General features: G+C 45.9%; 1 protein-coding gene across 4 annotated transcripts in view; it reads right to left on the bottom strand.

The window, feature by feature from the left end:
• Positions 1 to 84: 84 nt before the first annotated feature.
• CDHR2 (cadherin related family member 2) overlaps positions 85 to 25,530 on the bottom strand; it is a 28,670-nt gene continuing 3,224 nt past the window's right edge. The window contains exons 2-32 of one of the 4 annotated variants that reach the window (XM_080987820.1): positions 25,172 to 25,236; positions 24,554 to 24,622; positions 23,341 to 23,480; positions 20,850 to 20,903; positions 20,241 to 20,330; positions 19,371 to 19,460; positions 18,511 to 18,636; positions 17,231 to 17,374; positions 15,057 to 15,132; positions 14,489 to 14,595; positions 14,147 to 14,380; positions 12,248 to 12,403; positions 11,578 to 11,745; positions 11,312 to 11,373; positions 10,943 to 11,183; positions 10,431 to 10,670; positions 9,874 to 9,943; positions 8,523 to 9,137; positions 7,399 to 7,470; positions 6,913 to 6,962; positions 6,271 to 6,422; positions 5,685 to 5,787; positions 5,502 to 5,590; positions 5,099 to 5,182; positions 4,578 to 4,655; positions 3,712 to 3,772; positions 3,183 to 3,307; positions 2,379 to 2,492; positions 1,711 to 1,785; positions 1,318 to 1,381; positions 85 to 538 (exon numbers count right to left, since the gene is read on the bottom strand). In XM_080987820.1, the coding sequence (XP_080843946.1) occupies positions 383 to 538; positions 1,318 to 1,381; positions 1,711 to 1,785; positions 2,379 to 2,492; positions 3,183 to 3,307; positions 3,712 to 3,772; positions 4,578 to 4,655; positions 5,099 to 5,182; positions 5,502 to 5,590; positions 5,685 to 5,787; positions 6,271 to 6,422; positions 6,913 to 6,962; positions 7,399 to 7,470; positions 8,523 to 9,137; positions 9,874 to 9,943; positions 10,431 to 10,670; positions 10,943 to 11,183; positions 11,312 to 11,373; positions 11,578 to 11,745; positions 12,248 to 12,403; positions 14,147 to 14,380; positions 14,489 to 14,595; positions 15,057 to 15,132; positions 17,231 to 17,374; positions 18,511 to 18,636; positions 19,371 to 19,460; positions 20,241 to 20,330; positions 20,850 to 20,903; positions 23,341 to 23,480; positions 24,554 to 24,622; positions 25,172 to 25,236 (3,970 nt within the window). In that variant the 3' untranslated portion in view covers positions 85 to 382. Of the gene's footprint in view, positions 539 to 1,317; positions 1,382 to 1,710; positions 1,786 to 2,378; positions 2,493 to 3,182; positions 3,308 to 3,711; positions 3,773 to 4,577; positions 4,656 to 5,098; positions 5,183 to 5,501; positions 5,591 to 5,684; positions 5,788 to 6,270; positions 6,423 to 6,912; positions 6,963 to 7,398; positions 7,471 to 8,522; positions 9,138 to 9,873; positions 9,944 to 10,430; positions 10,671 to 10,942; positions 11,184 to 11,311; positions 11,374 to 11,577; positions 11,746 to 12,247; positions 12,404 to 14,146; positions 14,381 to 14,488; positions 14,596 to 15,056; positions 15,133 to 17,230; positions 17,375 to 18,510; positions 18,637 to 19,370; positions 19,461 to 20,240; positions 20,331 to 20,849; positions 20,904 to 23,340; positions 23,481 to 24,553; positions 24,623 to 25,171; positions 25,237 to 25,530 lie in introns of those variants that run through there. The other 3 variants (XM_080987821.1, XM_080987822.1, XM_080987823.1) reach the window with 3 other exon arrangements.

The raw sequence follows: 25,530 nt of genomic DNA, 5'->3' as shown, positions 1-25,530 counted from the left end.
ACCCTGTTTCCAGTGAGAGGTGGAATTTTTATTATGTTATTTATTTCATGAAATTTATACACTGCTTGATTGTTTTTTTTAAAAAAAACAACCCACAAGCCATTTTGCATCGTACCTTTTGAACACATGAAAACACTGGTGTTGCCTAGCATGATAGGCACTTACCACCTCTTCCACTTTCTTCTTCAGTGTGATCTCTCTAGTTTGGGCCAGGCTCATTTCTGCCTAGGATGCAGGCTTGCAGACAATCATAAGTCATGGATTAAAAAGGATTCCCAGTGAGTTTCTTTACAGTTGCTGGCTCAATGTCTCTGAGCCAATGTTGCTATACAAGTCCTGCTCATTAGTGTCTCTTCCTCTGCCAGGAGGAAGCAGGGTGTGATCAGAGATCACTGGTGTCCAAAGAGGTGTTGTCGAAGGCAAAAGACTGCTTGGTGTGTCCCGGTTGCTCTGGTTTGTCTTTCTTGTGGCTTTCTAAGGCAGCTTTCAGTGGCTCATTCTGGCCATTTGCCTGGTGTACAGCATCTGCTTTGTCCTGCTGGGATGAAAGAGTATGAGATTAGAATATGATCCATCTATGTTGTAAAGTACTATTTGCCATTGTGTCCTTGGATTATTGGGTGGATTGTCACTCCAAGAACTGCAGCGTTGATCCACTTTGAAGAGGTAGCCTGGGGTGTGTGTCTGCTGACATACCTTTGATCTTAGCTCCGTTGCAGCTAGGCTACTACAGCATAGTAGTGGGTCTTTCCAGGCCTATCATTACACTTGAAGAGAGCCAAGCACATTGCAGCAAACCTTTAAAGTGTAGTGCAGAAGGCACTTTCCGTGGCTGTACACAGAATACCTGTGCAATACCTCTTACTGCCCATCCCAGTGGATTGGAAAGGCCCCTGTGAGGCCTGCTAACAGTGGTGCTGCAAGATGAGACGCCCCATGAGAGCCTCGCTGAACTTGAAGACATACGTATGGCTGGTTCACCAGTAACAGGTTACCTGACTGGAATGTGCCTTGTGACAAAGTCACACTGGGTCATCTACAGGGTGTGTGGCCTGATGGTGGTCATAAAGGGCCACTGCCTGGCATTTGGATTAACAGTCCAGGGCTCTTCAAAAGAGAAGGAAAAATGAAACAAGGGAGGCACTTTTTAGGGGCATGTGTCACATGACTTGCCCGGGAGCGTGCCCCGGAAGATGAGCATCCTGGTTTTGCATCATAAAAAGTTGAAAGGTATGTCACCGTCATCATCAAATGTCAGGAACATGCTTTGGCTTGGAGAATGTCCTGTGGGGCAGTGACAGGTCTGAGGGTCCTCACCCTTTTGTAAACAGCTGGAGCAACCTCTGAAGCATCAACCATGTTCTCATCCAGCGAGTTCAGGCTGTAAAGGGAAAGCAGCATGGGCTGATTAGGGAGCTCTTTGTCACCCCTAGCTGCCAGTCTCCATGCCCCCACCAGCGGGAGCCAGGGATGTGAAGTGAGGGGAACGGGCTCGCAAAGTGGTGGCCCTGCCTTACGTGGCTAGTCATTCTAAACATTACAATGGGTGTGTGGCCAACTCAGTTCTTTGGCAGCAGCCCCATGGCAAATGTGACCTTTGGGGCAATGCATGAAAGAGGGGCTTTGGAGGGCAAGTCAGTTTCATTCATTCAATCATGACCTGGTTCATACACAGGAGTTGAGACTGAAAGACAGGATTCGTAGGCATACCTGGCCACTTCAGAGCTGGCGTTTTCCTCCAGGTACAGGGAGGGGTACAAGGAGAAACCAAGCACGGGGTTAGCCCTGAAGAAGAATAGTCCAGTGGTGAGTTTCTTAATCACTACAAATTCAGCCCACCAGAATCTTATCATTCAGCTGACTAGACAGCACAGAGTGCCAGACAGGCAACAAAATCACATGCAATGCATAATTGATAACAATTATCAGTGTGATGCACACAGTGCAGCAATAGCCTTGTGGTGTTGCACAAAATGTGTATCGCCTATAGTCAAGGCTACTAACAGCTTCCGCCTTAATTTTGCTTACCCATGTACAGCAGAGTTTGACATTTCTAAGAAGGAAATTCACTAGTAACTGGCTAAAAATATGGATATCCCCCTGGGCATCAAATCTAATCCTTTCCACTGTATAGCCACAGATCAATACTTTTCTGAATTTGTCTGGAGATTTTGGACATACTTCTGTCATTGCAAATTCAGTACAGGACCAGTTCAGCACATGGAGTTTAACAACACAAATTTGAATAACTAAAGGGCATGGGATCTACTAGGAGGCAGGCACACGCTTACGTTTCTTCCTGATTTTGCCCCTCCATGGGTCAATCCAGGATACACCCCTTTTACTAGGGCAAACCTTGCCCCACCCCAAAAGCATACCCTTCTGTGTTGTATCTGTTGGTCCCAGGGATAGCAGGCCCCTGTACCACGTCACCAGGTGAGAACTTTGAAGCCACCTTCAGGGCTTTTAAGGCCCTCAGCTTCCTCACATAACTGCAAAAAGAAATGAGAAAGAAGAGTGAACAACCTGAGAAGAGCCCTGCTGGGGAAGACGAAAGGCCTATTGAGCCCAGCATCCTGTTCCCACCATAGGCAACCAGATGCCCATGGGAAGCCCTCAAGTAGGGCATGGCCAACACTCCCACCACACATGATCTCCAACAGCTAGTATTCAGAGGTACTCTCCCTCTGCAAGTAGTACTTAGCCATCATGGCTATTGGTCAGGCCAGGGAACATGCTGCCCTACCACGAGAATGCCACAAAACCAAGCATGTGGAATAGCAGAATGGTGGAACCACGTGAGGGATGCAGGCTATGCTGGCTTTTGGGAAGGTGCTGATGCAGTGCAGCATGTGAACATACATATAGAATTTCATTTGTATGCCGCCTTTCCACATTTAAAACCATGCTCGAGTGGCTTACAACATGAAAAAATACATAATTACATAACAAACACATCAAACAATCAAAAAGCAAACCATTTCCACACAAATCATAACATGAAATAGACCAAAAAAAGCAGTAACAGCAACAAACCTGTCCACCCCCCCTCAAAAAAGCCCTTAATAATACACCAGCCCCTTTTTTGTTGAGTGTGCAGAAACAAATAGAGACAGCGTTGAACCAGCTGCAGCAAGTACGTTCGTATACCTGCCATAATAAGGGGAAGGGCACTTTTGTACCTTTTCCTCATGCCTATGATTATCAGGATCATGACGATGAGGATAACAAGCGCAGCCACAGCCAGCCCTGCAATGACAGCGAACAGCTCATTCTCCTGGTTGGACTGCGTCACTTCCACAGGGCCCTGGGATACACAAGAGTATCACTACACTGGCTCAGCAAGCGCCCGTGTCTACAACATAATGTTTCAGTTATGCCCTGGCTACAGCCTCAGTGCACACAGCCTCTCTCTATGCCAGTCCCAGCTGTGGTGCAAGATTGGTTTCCAGCATGCCATTCTGCCAGGATGCCCGTTTCTCCACCAGCATTGGCTCCAGCCACACAATCTCTCCCATGGCCATCTCACTTGCCCTGGCAAGGTAGAGCTTGCTGTCTTGCCAGGGGCACACACCAAGCCTCCGATGCACCCATTCCGACAGAGCTCTCCTGTTTGAGCTTTGACAAATCCCACCACTGCCGCCTTACTCCAAAGAGACCCTAGAGCTGCTCCTCGGTGTTTGGGAGTATGAGCAGGAAATGTGCACTCACAATGATGGATAGGCCAAGCTTGAGCAACCGAGAGAGTTCCCCAGGGTTCCTCTGGATGAGTCTGGAAAGAAGACAGAAAGGTGTCCATGAAGTGTTCCTTGGGATATAAGAAGCCCTGCTGGATCAGGCCAAAGGCCCATTTAGTCCAGCATCCTGTTCTCACAGGGGTCAACCAGATGCTCATAAGAAACCCACAAGCAGGAGAATGACAATGAGTTCAACAGGACTCTCCTGCCCACTTGGGATTCCTAGCAACTGGTATAAAGAGGTCTGTTGCATCTGACAGTGGAGATGGAACACAGCCATTGGAGTGGCTAGTAGCCACTGATAGCCTTAACCTCCATGAATTTGGCTAGTGCTTCTTTAAAGCCATCCAAATTGGTGGCCATCACTACATCCCAAGGGGAAACTTTCCCCACGATTCAAATTACTGGGAGTGGGGGGAAGAGGGAGCCTGGCCTCTTAACTACTGGTTTTAGAAGACCTGGGGAGGGCTATGATTTCATTCAAACTGGGTTTAAGTCAGAGGGGATCAGCCATCCTTACCTTTCCCCTCATAATTCAAACACTTCCTTGCCATGCAAACTTCTGCCAGAGCAGATGCACATTTCCCCTTTCTGATGCTCCCCTCTTTCCTCCTACCCATGCTCTTAAGCTCAGCCTTCCCTAACCTGGCACTCTCCAGATATTTTGGACTTCAACTCCCATCAGCCCCAGCTACTCTGGCCAATGGTCAGGGATGATGGGATATGTTTTAGACTACAATGCTTTAATCTGGAGAGCACCAGGTTGGGGAAGGCCACACTGACCTTTGCCTGGGCTTCTCAGCCCAGCCCAGCCCATCTCCACCGTGATGCATCACTTACGTGCGTACTTCTCCAGGCATCAGAGCTGTGCCATTGCTATAGACGAAATAGGCCTCCATTGCTGTCTTCACCACAGCCCTAGAGGAGTTGAGATGGTGATGTGTTAGAGGGACATGTATGGGGATGGGAAAGGGGTATTGCCAGAAGCCCCTTCCTAGACCTTTTACTGATCAAGGAGCCAACCCCCAGGGAATTATTGGGTAACCTGACTGGCTTTGCAAACACAGCCAACCCCTGATGAATCAGCACTACAGAGTCAACAGCATCATCTGTCACACTGGTTACATGCAACCTCAGTGCTTGGAACCTCAAGGAGGACATGAATCCGCAAATATTCTTTACCCCTCTCCATTTACTCTACAGACATTCAAACATACTTCCTACCAGCATACTTCCTATGCCTGTGGCCAGCCATAGATGCAAGCATCACAAGTACTTCCCCCTTTGTTCATGCTTCTCAGGCACTACTGTCTTCCCTTTAGCTTCACTCATTTCCTTTCATCTTTTTCTGTCCCAGTCACCTGTCAGATCTGGAGCTCCCGGAATCCTCGATGGACCTGATGTTTGCTACATAGACAGTTGCTTGGGTAGCTATACTCAGAGCCCTGGAAAAAGCACAGAAAATGAGTGTCTCTAAGTGTCTCTTTAACTTCATGTTCAGGGGTCGGCTCCTCTGTGCTGCATGGCTTGCCCTGCACCCTGGGGCATGAGATAGTAATGGTGCCAGTAAGTTTCAGAATCCGGCTTTAGATATGAAAACATTAGCGGAATAGGAATTGTTAGTGCACACAAAGCCCTCAGTTTTTAATTATATTTGCAGTGCTTCTTTCCTTTCTTATGTTGTATTTTCCATGGAATTCAAATTGCAATACAATAAATATGTCCCTGGATCAACCCACTGAAGGGAAGGGAAAAATGCCATACACATTGATTTCACCCGAATTAGACTGCACATCCTGCAAGGAGGAATCAAACACCAGCCGGACACGGTAGCTCTGATCAACGGTGTAGATCTGGAGAAAGAGAGAGGCAAATGTTCTCAGAAGAAAGTCATGGTGAATGTCTGCATTGCGAAAGGAATCTGGGTAGATCAGAAAGCTGTCTTACGTCCAGTGATACTGAGGAATACAGTGGAGGGTTCCCGTGGTCCTTGGCTTCCACTGTCACCCGATACTGACCCTTCAATGAACTGTCAAGGCTGCTGGCAACTCTACAGAAACAAAGAAATTGATATCAGAGGGACTGAGAGTTCCTGATCCCAGAGTCTGTACAGGGACAGACCAGCCCCTAGTTCCACAATGCCCTGTCTGTGCATGTGGCCCTTAGGACACTGCTCCAAGCTTGGGGACAGATCACAGGGAGACCAGATAAAACATGTACTAAACTGGAATTTATAGTGAAGTATTAGACCCCGAACAGGAGAAAGTGAGAAGCTAGTGTTAACATTTAAGCTACCTATTTTGCTATCACTGTCTGTGCTGAGAAGCAACACTCTCTTTCTAGATAGGATGCCAGGAGTATAGCTGCGTTGGTCATGCTCAAGCTATTATCAGAATTTCCCCAAGATCAAATGACTGGCATGGTACACATTCCTCTTGGCTTCCATTCTTCCTGGATTTCCTCTCCCTGTCAATACAGTGGCAACCCCTGTGGTCTCCACAAAGCTCCCAGACAACAAAACCCCATCAATTACTGGATGCTCCCAATGTAGAGGTCCTTCTCTGCTGTTGTCTCCACTTTGAAAAGATTTTCACGGATCTGCTCAGGTCCATTGTCTGGGATGAAAAGTACCCTGGAGATGGCAAATGAAATCACTCTGTTCACACCCGAATCAGCGTCTTTAGCCTGGAAGGAGGAGGAGGAGGACACTATTGTTGCTGCTGCTTTGAACTACCCCACATCACATAGCCTGTGGGAACTAGGAGCCAGTTCCCATCACAAGAAAGGAGCTGTGTGAAGTGTAGGTAGGTTCCCACGAGGCAAGACACAGTGATAACAGTGAGAACCTTTATTGAACTACATAACTGGGAAACAGGTGCAAAGCAACTGCTTATATACATTCCTGAAACCCTGGGCCACTCCCACTCCCAACATGACTGGCTGTCTAAACTTTCAAGCTGCGAATCACGAGTCAGAGTTCAAGGGCCAATGGCAGAGGCCCAAATCCTGAAATGTTCTGTGATTGGACATAATGTATTGAATCGGAACACAGGAGCTCAGAATCCTTAGTCCAGACTCAAGCTCAGGCAAATACAGACCACAGTATACATAGCACTGTGTACCCAAATGAGTACACGCCCATACACACATGTGCCCCAACATTGCATTCTCTCACCTTGACCACAGCCACTTGCAGGTTCACAGAAGAGACTTCTGGGATTATCACTGCAACAAAACACCAGATACAGATCAAAGAATGGGTGCCAAAGAGCAGGGCATGCTGGACAGAGGTCTTTTCTAAGAGCTTGCTCTCACTTCTAGCTCCAGCCTCCTTTGTCCTGGCTAATGTTAGACAGGAAGGCAACCAGCTGCTCCTCCCTTAACAATTGACAGGGGAAGATGGGTTATTTGACACTACTGGAGGAGGAAAGGATACCCTTCCCATGGAAGGAGGAGCTTTCTGAGAGCTACGATTGCTTTTAATTCATTAAAGGGGGGACTCCAATTATTTCAGCCCCAAAGAGCAGGCAAGAGGAATTTCTATCAAAAGAGGACAAAGCTGGAGGAGAATCTTTGATGCAGTCTCTCATACACCACCATCTACCCATCTATCCATTAGGGGGCAGTAGCAGCACATTTCTCTTGCATATATTGCTCTCACCAAAGGTGGTGGTGCTTTCTTCAAACACCGGTGGGTTGTCATTCACATCAGTGATTAAGATTCTCAGGGTCTCTGCAGGAAGAAGAAAAGGCACAACCGAGGAGGCACTAGTTACTGACTGAAGTGGCTCTGCAGACTCCACCCTGCTCCCAGTGAGGAACACAATACTGCATCACCTATCAAGGTTTGTCTCTCAAGTCCTTCAACAAACAGCCCATTCACATAGCTTACTAAATTAGTTCACTGTTCTGTTGCCACCATTCTACAGTGCTAAGGAACCTCCAGCTGTGAAGATGCTGGGACCAGATTAGCGATGACATTCCTCCCACAAAGTAGATCCAAAGTAGATGCAATTGCAGCAGAACCACAGAGATAAGAAAATAAGCTTATGGCAATTAAGTCGTTTCATTGACAGAACCTAGTGTTCAACCACTTTGTCACTAAATCCATCTAAAAGAATGGTGATCAGGGCAGATACTTAAAGAGATAGCTTGCGGGGACAGAAAATGTGAATGGGATCATTTCACCCATGCTTTCCCCTCTAAAACAGGTTCTCTGTAGCCATATTTCTCCCAGTGGGCCTCCTGAACCACGAGTAACCCCTGCTGGGAGAAAAATGGCTGCAGATAAAAGATTATTTGGGGTTGGGAGGAGGAGAAGTGCAGGTGGTGGAAATTCAGTCCCTCCCCCTCCATAATCTCCCCAGTCTAGGACCCTGTGCTTTATTTAAAAAAACCCAGCAGAACACAGGTTGAGTTGTTGTGCCACCATCACACTTAGCTGTTTCCTCATGCAATGACAACATGTTTTTTAAAGTCAACTGTGCAACAAGGTAGATGAGACTCTGGAAAGTTTGCCCAGGTACCAACTTTCTATTCCACTGACTCATTTCCTTCAGGAGCTTTTCTATATACAATGCACACTGCCTCTGAGGGGAGGCTGGGCCTGGAGCATATAGTATTTCCATTACCCAACAAGCATGGCTCCCTAAGCATCTCCAGCTAGGACCTAATGCTACATCCTAGCCACAAAGAGAAAGTAGGACTGATGGAGAAAAGGAAGGAAGCTGTAAAGCTCAAGATTCGGAGGGGATGCAGAACCAAGTCTTCATCCTAATGTCTTACCATTTCCACTGAAGGGGTCTCCCTTCTCAGTGAACTCATCCTTAACACGCAATGTGAGCTCCACCAGGTCACAGGCCTCATAGTCTATCTCCGAACTATTCACAAAAATTGAGCCATTGGGCTCCAGAAGGAACCACTCCCGGCACACGTTGCCCACATTGACTGAATGATTGAAGCAGGCTACAGCTAACTCCTGGAATACCAGCGAGTGGTTGGTGTCCATGTCGGTGGCATTTAGCGTGACAACTAACTCATGCAGGGTGACGTTCTCCAAAACTTCAATGTCTCGTGGTGGAGATGGCTCAATGGTTGGGGACTCGTCATTGACATCCAGCACGTTCACCCTCACCACAGCGGTGACAGCTTCCACGGTCCCCCCAAAGTCTGAATTTTCCGCCTGCAAAGTCAGATTGAAGAACTTCTGCTGCAGCCGATCGTAGTCAAGAGCAACATCGGAGTCCAGATTCAAGATCCCCTGGTACCAGCCAGAGCCAAGGCGATTTGAACGCACCATAAAGTTATTTGAACCTGCGCTGCTTACAATGTAGAATGAGATACGGTTGTTTATCACTGTTTGATCAGCATCGGTAGCCTCCACACTCCCCACAAAGACACCTGGAGATGGAAGGTTAGTTAGAAAGAATAACAACATTTTCACCACATTGCCACAGCCCCACAGATCTTAAAAAGCAATGCAACCTCTACACTTTTAATGCTCATGAAAAGCAACACCTCCTAACTAGGAAAAGCCATTATATGCTTCCTGTTTAATGCCTTGCCACATCTTCCTGTTCCCCACTGCTAATCAATGCAATAAATACTACAGATCACTGGTAAAACATCTGTTTTAGCAAGTAGGGGTTGGTTGGTTGGTTTTTCAAATTTCTACAGATAAATGATAATTTATAATTTCCTAAGGAAATCTCATTCTGCCAAAGGAACCAGAAGTTAGCATTTATCTGTAAGAACTTGAAAAAGACTGCTTGCCAAAACAGATAATGTTTTCATATATGGTCGAAAACCTATTAGTACAATGCAGGTATTTTTTAGATATAAGTTGGGTCCCCCTATTTGTTGTGCATACTATTTTTGTCAACAGAGGCAGATTCAGGGGAGAGCGACAGGTTTGGGCACACTGAGTGCAGAGTCTCGGAGTGCCTCAGGGGGCACCACAACTATGTTGTAGAATGGAAGGGAGGGCACCAAATTTTGGCATTGCATTGGGGGCTGCTGAAATTTGAGACCCCAAGGTCCGCCACTGTTGCCAGACTCTCTTGTTGCATCATATTGTTGTCCCAGGTTAATTCTAGTTCCTTTCCACTCTGGACTAAAGATCACTGGCTCACCGTACCTTTCAAGCCCTCTGGAACGGAAAATTCATAAAAGGAGCTGTTGAATCTGGGTGCGTTGTCATTTATGTCCTAAAGAGAAAAGGGGGAAACTGGTAATGGGGCAATTCCACATCCAAGCATCCACTTAGGGAAAGGGCTATAGCTCAGTGGTAGATTATCTGCCTTGCATGCAGAAGGTCTCAGGTTCAGTTCCCCGGCATCTCCAAGGAGTGTTGAGAGAGAGGACCCTGCTTGAATCCCTGGAGAGCTGCTGCCAGTCAGTGTAGACCACACAGAGCTCAATGGACCAATAATTTGATTCAGTCTAAGGCAGCTTCATCTGTACTCGAGATAATAGAGGGCATCCTCGCAGCAATGACAGAGCAGGGATGACACAGTTTCTGAGACCCCAGTACCATGGGTTAGCCATCTGCCACAAAACACACACTCTTAGGGTGCCTGTTTCCATCACCTACAGACCCTCTGGAACCTGGCTCAGCTTACCTGAGCAGGGCCTAAGGTGCCTCTTTATGCATTAGTCTCCTTTTTCCAGAGCCCTGACAGGGTGCACCATTACCTCCACGATGAAGGTGACGTTCACTGTGTCGTTCAACTGAGGGATGCCCAAGTCATGCACAAGGACTGTCACCACTATCTTGCCCTCCAGCTCTGCAGGGATGGCTTCTCGGTCCAAGGGCCCTTCACTGCTCAGCACTCCTGTGTTCGGGTCGATAGTGAAGTTGCTGCTGAATTCGCCAGGCACAATCTCAAACTGCAAGCGGCTATTATTGGTCTCTGGATCGTCCTGGTCGGTGGCCTGGGAAGTGAGTTGAGGGAATTTTCAGCCAACAATGAGAAGAAGTAAGATCCTGCTTGCTTCGGCCAAATGGGAAGTGTGGGTGAGCCCTAAGTGTGAAGGTGTCTCCTGCCACATAAACTTTCAGGTGCATGTACTAGGAGTAAGTAATTACCTGTTGTCCCATGAGTAAATTATGCCAGGGCTACTTCTTTAAAGTGCACAGCAGCCTAATTTGGAAAGAGGCCCAATGCTCAGGTCCAATAAAGGAGGAAATGTTGCCTTGAAATTACCTGGATCTCGACACGGGTTTCTTGGCCCTCCGTGACAAAGACATTGTAGGAGCCCACCACAACTGGAGGGTTGTTGTTGATGTCAACTACTGTGATCTCCAACTGTGTGGATCCAGACAGACCTCCCCCATCCACTGCCTGCAAGGTGGCATAATAGACAGCACGCTTTCCCCAATCCAGATTAGAGCCATTCTCCACTAGCACTGCCCCGCTTGTTGCATTCACTGTGAACGTGGAATGACTGCATAACAGAGAAAAGACACATCCTTAGTTTTGAGATATTCTAGTTCTCTCCCAGCAAAAGTAGGCCTACACCACAATGCTCTCCTTGTTCCTCCCCCCGTTTCTGTAGCAATCCCATGTACATACATGCTCTGAGGAAGCAGATAGTAGGTGATCTCTCCATACTTTCCACTGTCTGGATCAGTAGCCTGCAGAAAGCAGAAGGATCAAATTGACTGTTATTTTTAATTTACTTCCCCATTGGGGATGTAGAGGAAGCCCAAGATGCCTGCTTCTCAACATAGCCATGAAGCACCTGGCCACATCACAGAAAATAGGTCCTTCTGATGACACAGACAGAGAGTTCTCTGCCCCCACCTCCTGGTCCCAAGGCAGCTGCGGAACTTGCTTACCGTGATGTTAGAGGAGACAACGGTGCCAGGTGGACTCTCCTCCAGTACGTAAAGTTTGTACTCGCTCTGGTTGAACTCAGGTCTGTGGTCATTGATATCCGTGAGATTGATGGTGACCATAGCAAAGGAGCAGCAATCGGTGTCCCTTCCAGTGTCATTTGCTACAATCTGCCAGGATTAGAAGGAGCCAAGTAAACCTCAGCCCAAGCATGGTCATGGTCATGGGGGCAGAAGTGGCTTCAGAGTGACTCTTACTAAACTCCATGCTGCCGCCTTTTGTGGGAAGGAACTAAACAGGGTCTTCTGGGCTTCAAAGACTGTCTACATCGTGGGCCTATTTCCTTGGCAGCCAGCCAGGTATAATAGGATGCTCATACTTGATGAGAATCCAGAGCTGGTGGGGATGCTTTGATTCTACAAGAAGATGGTCAGTCACACAGTGCTAACCACACAGTTCCCACACAGCCTGATGGCTTCAGGCTCTGAGCAGACAGCAGAATGAAGTCCTTTTAAAGCTACCTTCTGGGGTGTCTGATCATAATCCTCACTTCTACACTGAAATGGCCTAGAAGGAGATTCAGTTACTTTTAGCGAACAAACGGCTGAGTTAAGATCCCAGTTCTTGGCAGGAAGGGAATGGGACTCTCTCCCTGACCCTTGTTTCACTCACCTCCACAGTCATAGTAGGTGTCTTTTCGTAGTCCACAAGACTTGAATTGCTTACAAGGACCTGAACGGTGCCTTCATTCACGATTTTCCGGGGTGAGACTGAAAATGCAAACGCATCTGGACCCCGCAGGGACAGCTGGAAGGTGCCATTGGAGCCCTATTCAGGGAAGAAGTCAGGGAGCTTGGATAATCAAACAGGCCAGCCTTCCAGTGCTCAGCATGGCCAAAGCAAAAGTAACCATCCATCATCCCCCTATCCCCACTCCCACTCTCATGCACCCACACAGACCACACACAAATAATAATAATTATTATTAATGTACATACTGGCTACACGTATGCTACACACATACACACACAGAGGCACATACAATGTTATATTACAGTCTTTTGCCCTAGACTAGAAATAGGAGATAGCAGCTACAGAACTGTGTTAGGACCACCTACCCTTGAATTTTCCAGCAGCTAGAATACTACAGTTGCTGACATAGTATATTCTAAATATAAATTTCATATTGAAAAACATTACAAATGGTCTTGGACTGACTGTGGCACACTACTGCAGTGTTTTTTAACCACTGTTCTGCGGCACACTAGTGTGCCGCGAGATGTTGCCTGGTGTGCCATGGGAAAAATTGAAAAATTCGAAAGATTTTTTTAAAAAAAAATTCAAATTTTCGCCCACTAGGCGGGCGCCGGACTGTGTCCTGGGTATGGGGGGGTGGGGGTTTTGACCCCACCCTCGGCCAACAGGGGCGCCGATTGGCACTCCTCAGGGGGACACCCTCCACTTTTCTGATGTCCGGGCTGTGATTGGTCCAGACTCCAGCCTGGACCTATCACAGTAGGACATCATCTTCCGACTTCCTTCCCGTCCGAGCACAGTGTGCGCAGCAGCGGAGAGAAGAAGACGTCGCGACTCGAGTCACCAGGAGGACCGGAGAAGTTGTCATTTTATTTCTCTTCAGTCTCCACTGAATGCCTTGACTGGGTTAGGGACCCTTATAGCTCAGCATCAGTTGGTGGAAAGGACATGACTTTACAGGAGCAGGAGGAACTAACTGAACTGAGACAAAATCGTGGTTTCAAGCTAAGATTTGGTGATCTACCTTTGGACAGTTTTTGGTTGGATACTGCCAAGGAGTTCCCCCTTCTGGCAAACAAAGCTATTTTGACATTGCTCCCATTTTCCACTACATATCTGTGTGAGATGAGCTTTTCAAGCATGATTGCTATAAAAACTAAATACAGAGAGAGACTGAGAGCTGTTGACGAAGAGCTACGTGTGTGTCTTTCTTCGATTCCAGCCAGAATATCAGCTTTGTGTTCAGCCAAACAGGCCCAGGTTGCGCACTGAATAAAGTATTTTATAATTTTTCATATTTCTGTTTACTTACTATTTCATAATAAAGTAATTATAAAATACTTTCTTTGTGTTTATTTGATTCCTATTCAAGAGAATTACTTTATATATAGTCAATATAGGCACAGAGTTAATTTTTTTAACATTTTCTAATGGTGGTGTGCCTCATGATTTTTTTCATGAAACAAGTGTGCCTTTGCCCAAAAAAGGTTGAAAAACACTGCACTACTGAATATACATTTAACATCTTACAATATGGGATGAGACATTTTAGATTGGCCTTTGGCTTATGTTTTGAGTTATACTCCATCTTCACCTGTTTTCCTTCTATAGCGATGCAGATGCTTGCCAAAAATCATAAGGAGCCACCTTCCCACTGCATGGTTTGAATGGCCCAACACTAAAATGATAGTTATAGGCAAAAAGGGGAGCAGCATCCCAGGATAGCATTGGCATCAATCATCCCTGGTATCCCTTGTCCTTTGAGCTTTGCATCCCACCCACACGAAGCCTCACAGACTCTCCTCCCCTGCTCACCTTGTCAGGATCATAGGCCACAATATTGAGGCCAGCCACAGGTGTTCTGGCAGAAGCGTGTTCCTCAATCTCACCGAAAAAGTCACCCTCTGGAGGGCCTGTGAAGTCACAGGTTGCGTAGTCCTCGCACAGATAGAACTGAGGCTTCTTGTCATTTATGTCAGTGACCTGGATGGTCACAGTGGTGTTCACTTGCGCCACCTGCTGGTAAATGTTGAGGTTTCGTTCCCGAGCCTGAGAAATGAAGCAAGAGAGAGAAAGAGAGAGAAACTGAGGCCTTGGACGGGGGGGGGGGGGGGGGGCAGAAAGATCTACCACTTCCCACAACTGCCTGCTACTCACCACAACCTGCAGCTGCACCTCTTCACCTGGAATGCCCTCTCGGTCCAGGTGGCCGCTCACAGTAATGACTCCTGTGGCATTGTTGATCGTGAACAAGCTAGTGGCAGCTAGGGCAGAGGGGAAAGAATGGTGGGGTGGGAGTAGGGACACACGTCATCAATCACATGAGTGGAGCCCCAGTCATGCTGTTTTCTACATAGACACAACTTTAAACCACTAGCACAACCTGATGGGTTGTGGTACCATGGATGTAGCTACCAGCCAATGGTAGCTCATTATGCCTGCTTATGCTGTCAGTCTCAGTGGGAAGAGCTTGAGTGATCCACTGGAACAGAAAGAGCATCTAAACTGATGTGCAGACCTTTCACCATTTGCTATGAGCTGTCAGCCTGTTTGTTCTTTGGCCTTTCCCTCCCTCGTTGTTGGTACCCTATCAATCACCTCCTTAGCACCACCCGCCATTACATAAACCACCTACACAAAAAGAGATACAGGATCTCAGGAACTCTAAGTACCGTCTGCACACTTCATGGCCCATTGTGCCCTGATCCACCCTTCCATCACTCACTGATGATGCTGTAATCGATGATGTCATTCACATTCTTGTCCTGGTCAATGGCCTGCACCTTCACCACTGATGTGCCCTAGGATGAGGAAATGGCCAGTGAGTGCTGGGCCTGCTTTGTACCAGCCCCCAGTGAGTAGGAAAAGGACAGGCCTCCACCTAAGGGAGTGGGGGCTTGAGGTCCGTAGCTTAGTGGCGGAGCATCTGCCTTGCAAGCAGAAGGCCCCACATTCAGTCCTCGACATCTTGTATGGAACTACTTGGGAACAGGGTACCTCAGGGATAGCCTGCACCCTTCTATTCCAGAGCGATCGCTGAGATTATCTGCAGGAGCATCTTTGGTCATTTGATGGGTTTGGGAGGCTCCTTTGACAACAAACTGAGCCTTTCATTTCATCAGCCTGGTGAACACCCTGGCAAAAGAGATTCAGCAGGCACCTTCTGTGCCAACTTTTAAACACTTGCTAAAAAAATTCTGCTCCACCAGGCCTATGCAGGCAATTATGAGTACGTTCCCCATAATGGTCTATTAATGTTTGTTTCAAATTTATATTTGCTTTTAACTTGCTTTTAACTTTTTATTACTTTATTGCTTGATTTTATGTTTTTATATTGCTGTAAACTGCTGTGCTATATCTTTATATTACAGCAGCATATAAATAGAGTTTTAAAAATCTATCTATCTATATCTGTCTATCTATATCTATCTATATCTATCTATCTATCTATCTATCCATCTATCTATCTATCTATCATCTATCATCTATCATCTATCTATCTATCTATCTCTATCTGTCTGTCTGTCTATCTATCTATCTATCTATCTATCTAACTAACTAACTAACTATCATCTATCTATCTATCTCTATCTCCAAGTAAGGCTGAGAGAGACTCATCTGTCTGAAAGCCTGGAGAGTTGCTGCCAGTCAGTGCAGACAATACTGAGCTAGATGGACCAGTGGGTCTGACTCAGTATAAGGCAGCTTTTTGTGTTCCTAAGTTCCAGACTCCCCAAGTGTCCCTATTTTCCAGGGACGTCTCTGATTTAGAGAAGCCGTTCTGGTTTCTGATTTGATCTCGGAATGTCCCGTACTGTATTTCCTTAGGATGTCCTTATTTTCATTGGAGAAATGTTGGAGGGTATGGAGTTATCCAACCACCGAGTTGTCTGAAGGCAATCCCAGATAGCGAAGGTTTTTTTAAATGTTGAATGATTTATTATGTTTTTAGATGTGTTGGAAGCTGTTCAGAGTGGCTGGGGCAACCCAGTAAGATGTGTGGGGTATAAATAGTAAAATGATCATTATGGAATGGGACGTCCCTATTTTCATCGGAGACATGTTAGATGGGTATGAAGTTCCTGCTTGCCAACTTCAAGTGCTTGGCAACTCACAACCCCAAAAGAACTCAAGGTCCCCTTAAGGCATTTGCCGAAAGCAGGCATAGGCAAACTCGGCCCTCCAGATGTTTTGGGACTACAACTCACATCATCCCTAGCTAACAGGACCAGTGGTCAGGGATGATGGGAGTTGTAGTCCCAAAACATCTGGAGCGCCGAGTTTGCCTATGCCTGGCTAAAGCAAAGGACAAGATGCCACCACCACAACTTCCACCCAGTTCTATGGACAGAAGCCAACTAGACTGGCATTTCAACTCAGCTTCAACACTGGTCATGCAGCAGCATCCTCCATTGCACCTGAATGTAGCAGGCTGGCTTATAAGGGTGCAGGGCAGCCTCTGGGACACACACACACACACACACACACACACACACACTGCTCTGCCCTCCAAAGGCTGGGAGAGGCAGCCCAGCTGCCTTAGTCTGGTCCCTGAGTGAGTTGCAAACGTGACCTGTGTTCACTCCACACTTGATGCCATGTTCCTTTCATTCTTGCTCTGGCCAATTTTCAAAGCTGCTTTGTTGAGAACTGCTGCCATGAAGGACACGGTTTCCCCTTGAAGTGCTAAGGTTAAGCCCACATATTTACCACACTCATATGCTTGTCCTAGACCGACACAGACAGACAGACAGACAGACAGATGCAACAAGGTACAATTTGATGGGAAACTCCAAAAGGCTCCAATTTTTTCATGTCAAAAGAGAGCCATGTCAGAAGCTGCAGGATTTTATCACTTGAGGGTCAGGAGGACACTAGAAAGCTGAAGACATCCCTTACCAGAGGGCAGTTCTCTGGTACGGAGCCTGAGTATGGTGCTCCCAGGAATACAGGGTCCAGGTCAGCCACATCAACAACTGTCACAGACAGATAGGCTGTGTTGTTCTGATAGATGTACTGGCCATGCAATAATCCCCCATTATCCTAGAGAAGGAGAGGGAGAGACACACAGATAGAATGATCACTTAAACTCTGTTCTCTCTACCTACCCAAAATGTATCCCTTCTCTGCAGCAATACATACTGTTTTGTCCCTAGTAAACCCTTCCTGCTCATTGCACAGTAAAGAAACAACACCCTTGTCTAGTAGACACTCTTATTTGCTTCCAACATCTTTAAATGTAATTGTTTCTACTGCTACCAGTACTACAAATATCCAAGTCTTCTAATGCATCTTAAAAGGAGAGCAACCAAAGGAAGGGGATGGAAAATACTGAGGAAAGCACATGCTGATGCAGAAGTGTTTGTTCACAGCTTAGTAATCTTTCTTCATTGCTTGAAAATCTGGTTTTGGATCAACTGGTGCTTAGATTATGAAAGAAATAACAGAAAATCACCTCCCAATTTTAGCCAAATCGTTGGGTGGGTTTCAATTAAGTTTTACTCAGAGTAGGACTGCTGGAGTTATGGAGTTATGACAAAGATAGACAATGTATATGCAAATATCACCATCTAAAAATATCAAAATACTGCACAATATTACCAAGCATTAACAAATGGGGAGTACCAGACCAAAAAGATATGTTTTTCACATGCATCTGAAAAGCTGGAACTGCACTAACATACAAAAAATGCCTTGACCCACAGGTAAGCCTTTACTTGGCACTGGAATGACAAAAGAATTGGCTCCAAGTATGCTTTCAAAGGGGGAATCATATCCCCAAAGCCTTGAAAACCAGCAGCTAATGGGGCCTCCACAAATATAAATTGGCCAAGACTGGCCTGTCACTTTTTCTGCCTGAGGTGAAGGACAAGATTCCTGCCACCACCAGCATCCCACAACCTGCCCACTGGACTGCCAGCTGAACCTTCCTTACTTCAGCGCTGGTGATGGCTCTGTGTCCTCCACAAACCTCCAACACTTTGTTGCCACTCGTCACCTACTAGCATCTGCCACCTGAGGCAGCCACCTCATTCTGCCTAATGGTAGGGCCTGGCTGCTCTGCCCATGGTATCTAGCTGCCTTTCTCCTTTTCTGATAAATGCTCCACAGAGAGAAGGTGATGTTTGCCCTCCCCACTCCTCCCTTTTTCTTCCCAACATGTCACAATCTGAGCCTACCCTGGCAAAGATCTTGATTCGGTAGAAAGTGCTCTTGTTATTGTAGCTCAATGAACCATTCAGGAACACCGTGCCATTGTAGTGGATGTAGAAGAGGTCGTGATTCTCTGCATCGTTTGGGTTGACCTGTGTACAGCGCATGCGGTATAAAAATGTGAGGTGTGAGAGAACAAAACAGGGGGGAGCTTTTCCCAGGGCAAAACAGCAGACCCTCCCCCACAGGACCCTCCCCCTCGTGGCAAATCCCTGCAAGTGTTAAAGATCAGGTGGTGACGGTTTTATTTATTTATTTGGTACATTTACACCACACAACTTCAACACACACCAAAATCCTCAGAGTGGTTGGAAGAACACTCAGCAGAAGGCACAAGGAAGACCATCCAAATGGTTCTCTCCAGGGATGGTAAAAATGTAGGAGGAACCTCAATAAATTTTAAACTTGATGCCTTCTAATGGCAGCCTAAATCTGCTGCCTGAGGTGGGATACCTCACCCTGCTCAGAAAGGAGGACTCCTTCCCTGGAATCAACATGTTTAGTTGTCATTTAGCCATTACATAAGGAGAGTCCTGCTGCGTCAGATTATAGACCTGTACAAATCCAGCATCCTGTTCCCCACAGTTGCCAACCAGATGCTTACCAGAGAGGACAAGCAGGACAGAGAAATGAGGTAAGTGTATCTGCATGTATAAAATCCCAGGTTTCAACTGATCTCAGGCAACTGGCTGCGAAAAATATTTCTGCCTGAGCCTCTGGGGAGATGTTGTTGTTAGGCTGACTAGAAAGCACTGGGGCAGCTCATTCTTTGTAGAGTAGAGCAGTTCCTTTTACCTTACATCTGTATTTACAATGTGACACTCACTTCCTCAATTGAATAGGATACCCGTCCAGAGTTTCCACTGTCCATGTCCACAGCTAAGACTGTGTAGATTGAGGAGCCAATTGCTGTATTCTGAAAGAGAGAGCATCAGACCAATCTGTTTAGATAAATTGGTGCTTGTGTACTAGGATTGTGGCTCCTGTTTCCATATAGGCACAAATTGCAGTGGTTCCCTGATTCTTAGGTTGTCCTGACCAGAGAGGTGTCTCAGTTGGTCACACAATACTATTGACACTACTGGCAAGACTGGGTACCTTCAGTAGTTTGTTTGCTTGTAGTCTACTTGATGAAGGAACTAGTGAAAGTACCAAACATTATGCAGGAGCTAGAGCACTGTGGCTTTGATTCACAGAGGAATCTGATCAAGCCTAAATATTGGGGAAAGCAAACGCCTCTGCCTTATCCCTTAGTTTAACTCCTTTGCTGTGGACGTTTCCATCAGATGAGTTATTGGCACTTCAGTTCCTGGAAGTTCCTGGAACCCCACTTGCTTAAAACAGGGATAACCCAAACAAATACAGATCCCTTAGTTTGGTACATGCATGCTGGCCTAGGAAGCGGTAATAGTACGATTGTGGTCAGCTGAAATTAACCACACTGGGTGGGAAGTTGCTCCTCCCAAGTAGTTTCCCAAGTGCCACTAGGTGCATGCAGTTGCAGTGAGCCACTTTGTGAATTGTCCTTATGACCACAGAGAGGGCTGCCCTGCAAATCCACCCAGATAGGACAGGTTCCTTAAATTATAAAACGGATGGGATATTTGCATTGCTTCCACTGTCTTCCGCCAGCTGTGGAATGCCATGGACCACAAAGAAAAGAAGTCTGGGCATGAGCTCAGGTGCCCAAAGGTACCTCTGGGACATCAGTAAAATAGGGTTCATTCTGGAATATTGGCTTATTGTTGTTCCGGTCTTCTACAATGATTGTGATTCCCATTTCGACCTGTTGAAGGAAGAAAAAAGACAGTAATGTGAAGAGACAAGGTAGGGGGGCTTCAGCACCCAAGAACTCCATACAAGGATGGAGGAAACCTGAGCTTTAGGGAAAAGGTTACCAGATGCAAAGAAGGACAGGGACTCCTGAGCCTTCTATAGTAGGGTAGAAGAGGCAGCTTCATCAGGGACCGCTCATCATGGAGACAAGCTCATCTCTTCTACACAACCATTGAAGGTACAAGAGTCCTGTTCCCCTTTGCTTCTGGTCACCTGACACAGGGTTGTGCTGAGCTTTCCCTACATTTGTAAGTAGGCACATGAGACCTCAGCAGACATTGGTTTAGTGAAAGCTGCTTGGTGAGTCCCAGTTTAGTCCAGCGGTTGTTCCTCCTCACCACCACCATCACCTGAGAACTGGGACAGCAGCCACCTTCCATATCCCATTCCACAGGCAGTCTCCCCTGATGGATCTCTGCTCCTTGCTTAAAACCAGTGTTATCTTTCCCCGGCATGTTTCTTCACTTACCGGCACACTTTTCCCATCCGTCACTTGGGCATCCAGAAACATAATTGTTGTGTCCTGGAAGGGAAAATGCAAAGCAGAAGCAGATTGGAAAAGAGGCATGATATCGACACCACCTTTCCTATTAATATACTTTTCCCCAGAGTCAGAATGCCTCCTTTCTTACATGCCTGAAAGAGGCAGGGAATTCTTGAAGCACAGGGTCCACCTGGTGAATAAAATCACTGCCATTAATTGCAAGCTTGACCTGCCCATCACAGTGGAGTGCTCCCTCTGCTCTCTCTCCATGCTGGAATTTGTTCACCCCATTTAGAGAAGGTCCCAACATGGTGCCCTTCAGATGTTTTGGACAACAACTCCTATCATTCCTGGATGCTGGCCATGCTTGCTGGAGCTGATGGGAGTTCTGACCTGCAACATCTGGAGGGGAACCAAGTTGGCTAATGGTAAGCTTCGAGACACAGTTTCACTTTTAGCAAATATTGATCAGCTGAATCACCAAGGCATCACAGAACACTTCAGGGTCCCTGCTTTGACTTGTGCAACCTCGTACAGACTCCACTTTGCCCATGCAAGACCAAAATCCCTTTTGAGGTGCCTAATTTTACCCCATGGTTGATTCATAATTCATCCAAATCTGACACATACCCCTAATGCACAAATACTCACATAAACACACATATACTATATACTATATGGGTTTTGGCTAGTGTGTCTGAATATTCCATTACAAAATGGATAATGTTAAACCATGGGGGAAAGTTAGTCAGGGGAAGAAGAAGAGAAGATTTTGAAAGTTGTAGGTGAAGATTACTTAAGCAGATATTAAAATCACTGTTGTATTTTGACAAGATTCAATTGGTTCTCAGGGGTCAAAGAAATTATTAAGGCATTTTGTTTACGGGGAGCTGGAGAACAAGCCAAATATCTCTGCTCGCTGAAATCTAAAAGCAAGATAAAACCATAATGTCATTTGTAGGAAGGAAGGTAGCTTCTATTTTGAGATATAGCTGGTAAGCTCATGGGCCAGGTGTTCTTAAGAATATTTCACCTTGGTTACATTTCAGATTACAGCAAAGATTTAATTTAACATGTAGGTTTGAGCCCAGGTGGTAGTGAGTAAAAGCAAAATGGGTGACATCCACAGAATTCCTGCAGAGTCTAGTCTGCAAGGAAGTACCAAAATCAGAATATTTAAATAATTATAATAATTAGTTATATATGCATTGCTTATACCAGAGCAACAACTGCCTGGACTCAAAGTACAACACAAGCTTTTGTTCTTGTAGGTCTGCTCTTACAAAAAAAAAATGACTTGCATTCAGGAAACATGGCTGCTCTTTGGTCTTGGAAATATCAGTGTAAATGTACTGCATACGTCCATTTATTCCACGTTCACTTGACACAATAACAGCATTCCTCAACAGGATTCTGCTAGCACCAGTCTTCCTGCTACCCTCACCTTTTTCCCCATCTCTTTTTTTAAATATTAGCTTGGTGAACATCTTCAGCAGACAATGTTTAAGGCAATTTAGTTCCATGGACGATACAGGTGCTTTCCTTGACCTAATGGTGAAGCAGCTGAAGAAGCCTTGCCTTATACTCTGGGTATGGTCATATTAAAGACTCATGCATGCATGTCAGTATCTGTCTGTCTTATCCCCAAATCCATGCTTGATGGAATACCTTCCCTATTATCTCTTTTTCTGCCCAATCAGACCTGCTGGGAGGTTACAGAATGTGTCATAGCATTCGTACAGGAGGGGAGGGGAAACTGCTGGGACATATAAGTCAGGCATAGGCAAACTCAGCCCTCCAGATGTTTTGAGACTACAATTCCCATCATCCCTGACCACTGGTCCTGTTAGCTAGGGATGATGGGAGTTGTAGTCCCAAAGCATCTGGAGGACCAAGTTTGCCTATGCCTGATAAAAGTAGTAGAAAAACAAGCAGCAGTTGTTGTACAACAAACAGTTTCTGTGGTCTACAGGAACGTTAAGATTAAGGTTTATTAAACTGATGAATCACTTCCCATTAAAAGAGTTCCCAATTTCCAACAAACAAACGAACAAACAAAATAAATTCATATAAAAAAACAAATTTAACAATACAGTATCATAGCATTGGTGCTGCCCAAATGCCCATTAAAAAAAAAAAGTATTTGGATGGTGTTGAAACACTGTCAAGACAGAGTCATATGGGGAAAGGTGGTGTTTTAGGTATAGTGGTCCTCCTCAGCCATATAAAGCTTTAGGGGTCAAAGCCAGCACTCCGAATTGTGCGTGGAAACAAAATCAGCATCCAGTTTGGTCAGGCCAGAACCAGTGATATATGTTCATGCCCTTCTTCCAGTAAACAACCATCAACTGACACCTATGCAACATTTACAAGAGCTCATTTGCAAAATGTTCAGATGGGGGGAAATTCACTGGCTTTCCCTGCTTGCTCTGTCTCTCCCTGTTGAATTTCTTCATTTGCTTGGCCCCATTCTTACCTCATAATTCACTCTTTGCTTCAACGTCACATTGCCTGATCTACTGTCAAGATTGAAGTAGTGGGCGTCGCTGCCGCTTATGCTATAGGTCAAAACATCCCCTTCATCATCCACAGCCACCAGCCTTAAAACAAAGGCATCTGCAATGAGAAAGGAGTACCAGAAGTAGAGAGAGATAGGCAGGAGGATTTGCTAGACCACCCAGGTCGGAATGACATCATTACAACAACAACCTCTTTTCTCTGAACCGTCATCCCTGTAGGGACACACCTTTCAAAGGAGAACCAGTAACAGAATGTTTTCTAGCTTCCTTCACTCCTCTTCCCTTCCTATCCGTTGGCCTGGATATTTGAATTATTTGTTATTATTGAAATTTTGTGTCACCTAACGCAGGACACCTCTAGAAAATTTGCACTCGAAACAAAAACAGACAATGCCATGGGTAATAATAATAATAATAATAATAATAATTTATTTATTTATTTATTTATTTATTTATTTCCCACCCATCTGGCTTCATGTGATCAGCATCACGAAGCAGACACCAAGCATGAAGTCCCACTCTAGACAGACCAAATAACCACAGGATCCCCATTCAGAGGATAATAATCCCAATGAACCATCTTAAACTACCAGCAAAGAAAAGACAGCAAACACCTAGACCTCCATAGAGGATCTTCAAGCCCAGGTAGATTCATATGAGAAGAAGTGTTCCTTCAGGTACTTAGGTCCCAAAGTAATGCTTTTATTAGTTGAAATCAGCACCTCTGAGTCAGGCTATATTAGCAACCTCACTACCATGTTCTGTACTAGCTGGGCTTTCCAGACCATTTCTAAGGGTATATATAACACATTGCTTCAGTCTAAGAGGGAGAGCGGCAGAGCATAGATTGGTGATGGTGATGCCAGGTTATCTATATCCACCAAGGGGTGCAGCTAGGTTACCAACCTAAGCTGGTAAAAAGCACTCTTTGCTATGGAGGCCCCATGTGCCTCTAGTGACAGTAGTAGATCCAGGACTACTTCCAAGCGCCATACCTGATAGCTTCCCCAGTAAAAAGGATCCAAGGATCCATCTCTCATCTTCCCATCCAAGCCAAGGAGCAGGTAAGGCAAAGGGAAACCCAAGGACTTCTCTTTCCACCATTCTCACAAGTGTTATCATTTCCCTTTACTTCCTGCATTCCAGATGAGGATTCTTCCCTTTACTCACCTATAGGTGTGTCCTCCGGCAAGTAGAAGGTTCTGTTCATGTCGAAGCGAGGTGCTGTGTTCCCTGATGCTGTAAGGAAAACAGTTGGCTGGACATTAACATTTTTCATAGAGCCAAAGACAGCCTCCGCAGTCTTCTCTTTCCTTGTTCCCATCCCAATCTCTGTGGAGTATCTCCTGCCATTGTTGTTGTTGTTGACTTTCCCCATACTACATAAAATCTAACAGTTTGGGTTTCCAATGAACCCAGTATCGGAAAATATTTCCTTTAATAGAGGAAGCCCAAGTAGCGATGCTCCAATCCTAACTAGGAAAACTTAGGAAAAGACTTAGGAAAATGTACCATCTAGCTGAATCTCCACCCCCAAATACTAATGAGCAGTAGACAAAACAGGTGCCGTTCTAGACCTCTACAACCCAGTCCTATGAATTTGTATGCAAATGCCACTGGTTTTAAGCTACAGCACTGAAGAGTGCAGCCCTAGCCTTCTGAGGCAGTCATCCCACCCACCACCAAGTTGGGAGGCCTGATGACTAGGCACAAGACCACACTGTTTCCACACAGAGAGCAGGGAAGCCTTTGTAGCAAATGGATAACCCTCAACATGGAAAATCTTACCTACTGCCAGAAACATGGAGAGTATCGCCCATGATAGCAAAAGCATCCTGCTAGGGCAAACAGACCTGTAAACACAGCGTAGAGAAGGATCAATTGTTGGTAACAATATGCTTTCTTTCTCCCCATCACTGAACATAAGAAGAGCCTTCTTGGATCAGGCCAAAGGTCCATCTAGCCCAACAGTGGTTCACCAGATGCCTGTGGGAAGTCTGAAAGCAATGGTGCTCTCCTCACCTGTGATTCCCAGCAACTGGTCTTCAGAAACAGACACCCTCTGTGAGTTGAGGTAGAACAGAGCCATGATGGCTAGTAACCACTGATGTCCTTACACTGCATGAATTTGTCTGACTCTCTTTTAA

This window comes from Podarcis pityusensis, assembly GCF_964106645.2.
Source record: "Podarcis pityusensis genome assembly, chromosome: 2".
NCBI classification, from domain to species: domain Eukaryota; kingdom Metazoa; phylum Chordata; class Lepidosauria; order Squamata; family Lacertidae; genus Podarcis; species Podarcis pityusensis.
Note: the sequence above shows the minus strand (reverse complement) of the source record. Positions and strands in the feature narration are given on the sequence as shown.